The sequence below is a fragment of the Nematolebias whitei genome, chromosome 18, assembly GCF_014905685.2.
Source record: "Nematolebias whitei isolate Nwh7 chromosome 18, NemWhi1, whole genome shotgun sequence".
NCBI classification, from domain to species: Eukaryota; Metazoa; Chordata; class Actinopteri; order Cyprinodontiformes; family Rivulidae; genus Nematolebias; species Nematolebias whitei.
The window spans coordinates 15137167-15142869 of NC_056515.1; the positions used below are offsets into that span (position 1 = coordinate 15137167).

Here is a 5703-nt window from a genome sequence, read left to right on the forward strand (position 1 = left end):
TCTGAAATATATGAAAGTTTCATTTTTATCATTACATTATGGAAAATGATGACCTTCATCATAATATGCTAATTTTTTTAGAAGGACCTGTACAGCATCAATACTTAGTTGTTGCTCCTTTTGCCTGGATTACTGCAGTGATGCAGCGTGGCATGGAGTGGATCAGTCTGTGTCACTGCTCAGGTGTTATGAGCCCAGGTTGCTCTGATAGTGGCCTTCAGCTCTTCTGAATTGTTGGGTCTGGTGTATCACTTCTTCCTCGTCACAATACCACAGGTTTTCTATGGGGTTATGGTCAGGTGAGTTTGCTGGCCAATTAAGAACATGGATACCATGGTCCTTAAACCAGGTACTGGTAGCTTTGACACTGTGCAGGTGCCAAGTCCTGTTGGAAAATGAAATCTGAATCTCCATAAAGTTGGTCAGCAGCAGGACGCAGGAAGTCTCTAAAACTTCCTGGTAGACGGCTGCGTTGACCTTGGACCTCAGAAAACACAGTGAATCAACACTAGCAGATGACATGGCACCCCAAACCATAACTGACTGGAAACTTGACACTGGACCTCAAGCCATATGGATTCTGTGCCTCTCTTCTCTTCCTCCAGACTCTGGGACTTTTAATTTCCAAAGGAAATGTAAAATTTACTTTAATCAGAAAACATAACTTTGGACCACTCGGCAGCAGTCGCAGGCGAGACACTTCTGACACTTTCTTGTTAAAGAGTGTCTTGACATGAGGAATGTGACAGCTGAACCCCTTGTCTTGCATATGTCTAAGCATGGTGGTTCTTGAAGCACTGTCTCCAGCTGCAGTCCACTCTTTATGATCCTCCCCCACATTTTGGAATGGGTTTTGTTTTACAATCCTCTCCAGGGTGTGATTATCCCTATTGCTTGTACACTATTTTTCTACACTTTTCCTTTCCTACACGTCTCTATTAATGTGCTTGGACACAGAGCTCTGAACAGCCAGCCTATTTAGTAATTACATTTCGTCTTGCCCTCCTTGTGCAAGGTGTCAATGGTCGTCTTTTGGACAACTGTCAAGTCAGCAGTCTTCCTCATGATTGTGTAGCCTACAGATCGACTTGAGACCATTTAAAGGCCTTTGCAATTGTTTGGAGTTAATTAGCTGATTAGTGTGTGGCACCAGGTTTCTTCAATATTGAACCTTTACACAATATTGTAATTTTCTGAGATACTGAATTTTGGGTTGTCATTAGTTGTCAGTTATAATCAAACACTAAAAGAAATTTGCAATGTATCGGTCTGTGTGTAATAAATAAACATAATATACAAGGTCACATTTTGAATGGAATTACTGACAACTTTTTCATGATATTCTAATTTTATAAGAAGAACCTGTAGTTGGGCTCACCTCGACGCACATCATGGGCTCTGGAACCAATCTTCTTGAGAGGGACTGGACCTTATTCCACTCTGGAGTTGCCCGTGAGAGGTGCCGAGCTGGTGTGGGTCTACTCTTAGCCCCCGACTTGGTGCTTGTGTGTGTTGGAGTTTTCCCCAGTAGATGAGAGGGTAGCTTCCCTGCTCCTTCGAGTGGGGGATGGGCTCTGACTGTTGGTGTCATGTGCCAAACTACGGTTTTAAGCAACGGCTTCTTGGAGTCCTTGGCACGGGTGGTGGAACGTGCGCAAGCTGGGGACTCATTTATTCTGCTGGGGAACTTCAATGCCCACGTGGGTAATGACAGTATGACCTGGAGGGGCATGATTGGAAGGAACGGCCTCTGATCTGTACGAGTGGTGTCCTGCTGTTGGACTTCTGTGCTAGTCATAGTTTGTCCATCATAAACACCATGTTCAAACATAAGGGTGTCCATAAGTGCACTTGGCACCAGGACTCCCTAGGCCGTAGATCAATTTACTTTATTAGTTGTCATCTGATTTGCGGCATTTTGTTTAGGACACTCTGAAGAGAGGAGCTGAGCTATCAACTTATCGCCACCTGGTAGTGAGCTGGATCAGATGGCGAGGGGAAGATGCCAGATAGACCCAGTAAACCAAAACATGTAGTGAGGATTTGCTGGGAATGCCTGGCAGAAGAACCCATTGGAAAGATCTTCAACTCACACCTGCAGGAGAGCTTAAACCCCATCCCAGCTGGGGAGGGGGATATTGAGTCAGAGTGGACCTTGTTCCACACCTCAATTATTGAATTGGCTGCCTTGAGCTGTGGCCGCAAGGTTGTCTGTGCTTCTTGCGGTGGCCATCCTCGAACTTGGTGGTGGACACCCTGGGTTAGGGAGGCTGTCAAGGTGAAGGAGTTCTACCATTCCTTATTAGCTGGTGGGACTCTGGAGGAAGCTGAAGAGTATCGAAGGGCCAAGTGGTCTGCAGCCCTTGCTGTTGCTGAGGCAAAAGTTCAGATGTGGGAAGATATCGATGAGGCCTTGGATGAAGACTTGGTTGGCTCTGAGGAGATTCTGGCAAACAATCAGGCAGCTGAGGGTAAAGCAGCTCTTTACAATCACTGTGTTTAGTGAAGGTGGGGCGCTGTTGACCTCAACCAGTGATGTCGTCGGGAGGTGGAAGGAATACTTCACACACCTCAATCCCACTGGCATATCTTCTATGGAGGAAGCAAGAGTCGGGGGACTTTGGGGTTGAGCTGTCCATAACTGTGGCTGAGGTTGCCAAGGTAGTTGAAAAGCTCCTTGGTGGGGCAACGGGAGTGGATGAGATTTGCCCTGATTTCCTTAAGGCTCTGGGTGTTGTGGGGCTGTGCTGTCTTGGTTGACACACCTTTGCAACATCGTGTAGACATGGGGGGCAGTGCCACTGGATTGGCAGACTGGGGTGGTGGTTACCTTCTTCAAAAAAAGGGACCGGAGGATGTGCCAATGCCAATTACAGGGGAATTACTCTCCTTAGCCTCTCTGGTAAGCTCTATTCAGGAGTACTGGAGAAGCAAGACGGATCGCTGGTCGAACCCCAGATACAGGGGGAACAATGTCGTTTCCATCCTGGCCGTCGAACACTGGACCAGCTCTTTACCCTCACTAGAGGCTTCGAGGGGTCATGGAAGCTTACTAATCCAGTCTACATGTGATTTATAGACTTGGAGAAGGCATTTGACAGCGTTCCTCAGGATGCATTGTGGGGGCTGCTCCCTGAGTATAGGATTGGGGGCCCGTTGTTATGGGCTGTTCGGTCCCTATACAAGCGGTATGAGTTTGGCTCACATTGCCGGTAGTAAGTCGGATCCCTTCAGGGTGAGAGTTGGAGTCTGTCAGGGCTGCCCATTGTCATTGATTCTGTTCATAACTTTTATGGACAAAATTTCTCAATGCAGCCAGGGGGCAGAGGGATTCTGGTTCGGTGGCCTCAAGATTCCATCTCTTACCTTTGCAGTTGATGTGGTCCTGTTGGCGTCATTGTGCCGTGATCTTCAGCTCTTACTGGAGCGGGTCTCAGCGGAGTGTGAAGCGGCTGGGATGAGAATCGGCACTTCCAAATCTGAGGCCATGGTCCTTAATCAGAAAAGGGTGGATTGCTTTCTTCAGGGTGAGGCTCTGCCTCAACTGGAGGAGTTAAAATATCTCAGGGTTTTGTTCACTAGTGAGGGGAGATTGGCAGATGGATTGGTGCAGTATTGCTGACTCTGTACTGGTCCGTTGTGGTAAAGTGGGAGCTGAGCTGTAAGGCAGGAGCTGAGCTGTAAGGCAAAGCTCTCTGTTCTATGTTCTATGTTCCTACTCTCACCTAAGGTCTGGCTCTGGGTAGTGGCGGAAAGGGTGAAATCACGGATACAGGAGGTTAAAATGAGTTTCCTCTGCAGAGCAGCTAATTTTATGTAGCTGGGAAAAGTTAAAATTATTAAGGAATACTATTAAATAAATAAATAACAAAATGGGATTTGAAAGTTTTTGGAAAAGTAAAACCAAAGAAATTTAATTTGAACTTACAAAAAAAAAATTTAATTGAAAACTTGTACATTTACAGTAATAACTCATGAAGTAATATAATGGACAATAAAATTAGTTAGTGTTACAATTTTTATTTTTTTTTCTCCATTCGGCTGTTCCCTTCCTCGGTCACCACAGTGAACTTACTCGCACTAAGACTTGGCCTCTTTTTATATACAGGTCCTTCTCAAAAAATTAGCATATTGTGATAAAGGTCATTATTTTCCATAATGTAATGATAAAAATGAAACTTTCATACATTTCAGATTCATTGCACACCAACTGAAATATTTCAGGTCTTTAATTGTTTTAATACTGATGATTATGGCATACAGCTCATGAAAACCCAAAATGTCTGTCCCAAAAAATTAGCATATTTCCTCCCACCAATGAAAGACAAGTGTTTTAATACAAAAAAACGCCAACCTTCAAATAATCATGTTCAGTTATGCACTCAATACTTGGTCGGGAATCCTTTTGCATGAATGACTGCTTCAATGTGGCGTGGCATGGAGGCAATCAGCCTGTGGCACTGCTGAGGTGTTATGGAGGCCCAGGATGCTTCGATGGCGGCCTTAAGCTCATCCAGAGTGTTGGGTCTTGCATCTCTCAACTTTCTCTTCACAATATCCCACAGGTTCTCTATGGGGTTCAGGTCAGGAGAGTTGGCAGGCCAATTGAGCACAGTAATACCATGGTCAGTAAACCATTTACCAGTGGTTTTGGCACTGTGAGCAGGTGCCAGGTCGTGCTGAAAAATGAAATCATCTCCATAAAGCAGGGGTGTCGAACTCATTTTCACCCAGGGCCACATCAGCATAATGGCTGTCCTTAAAGGGCCAGATGTAACTTAAAAATGTAACTAAATGTAATGTAATGTAAAATAAAATGTAACTACTCCTTAATGTTAAATAACTCATTATTTATTATAACTTATTCAAGTGACAATTACAGTTGCATAGAAAACATATGTTTGCTTGTTGCTCTAACATAAATCCTTTTAAATTTTGTCAGCTTATGAAAACCCACACAACTCCATTAATGAAGGATCAAACTGTCCAAGTGAATAAAGAAAAATAACAAATAGTCAAATAGCTTTGAAGACATCCTAAAACTGAGCTGCAAAGAACATGTATGACACATGTAGCATTTTACAAAAGAAGGCTACACACAGCCTTGCATCCAACTGATGGTTTGATGACAACAATTTGCCTGCATACACACATAAGACCTGCAAACATTAAATAATTACAACAGCAGCTATACATAAATAATATGTAATCAACTAAAAAACCAAAATAAAGGTTGACTCGGTTCACAACTATATTACTCAAGTTTTTTGGTTAGTCTTCGATGAGGAGATGCTGCCTGTCCTTGAACACACCAAGTGGATTCTCTCTACTATCGATTGATCATGTTCTGAAAATGATAAACACAAAACAAAATGCAAGCACAATCATTAAATTGCACACAGTTTAACTGTTCTTCTTCTTGGTTGAATTACATTTTATTATATTTTAGTTTTCAAAAAAAATGTGTAGATGAACATATGCATGAGATATATTCATCAATTAAACGGATTCTTTCATTTTTCTGGACCGTATATAATGTGCATTGAATTTAGAAATGTAACGTGAGACGTTAATTATCTTTGACTCACCAAACGACAGTGGGTCATTTATTAACAGAATCAAAGTTTAACACATCACACATTTACATTAATTGGCAAAATATGGAAAATAACAACATGGCTAATTTTAGCAAGCTGTACAATT

The 5703-nt window shown here is 43.0% G+C and overlaps 1 protein-coding gene across 1 annotated transcript in view; it reads left to right on the top strand.

Moving 5' to 3' along the window:
- LOC119425058 overlaps window positions 1-3783 on the top strand; it is a 58559-nt gene extending 54776 nt beyond the window's left edge. Inside the window, exons 4-5 of the mRNA XM_037692583.1 lie at window positions 2102-2471; window positions 3731-3783. Of these exons, the coding sequence (XP_037548511.1) occupies window positions 2102-2471; window positions 3731-3783 (423 nt within the window). The remainder of the gene's footprint in view (window positions 1-2101; window positions 2472-3730) is intronic.
- The last annotated feature ends 1920 nt before the right edge of the window (window positions 3784-5703 follow it).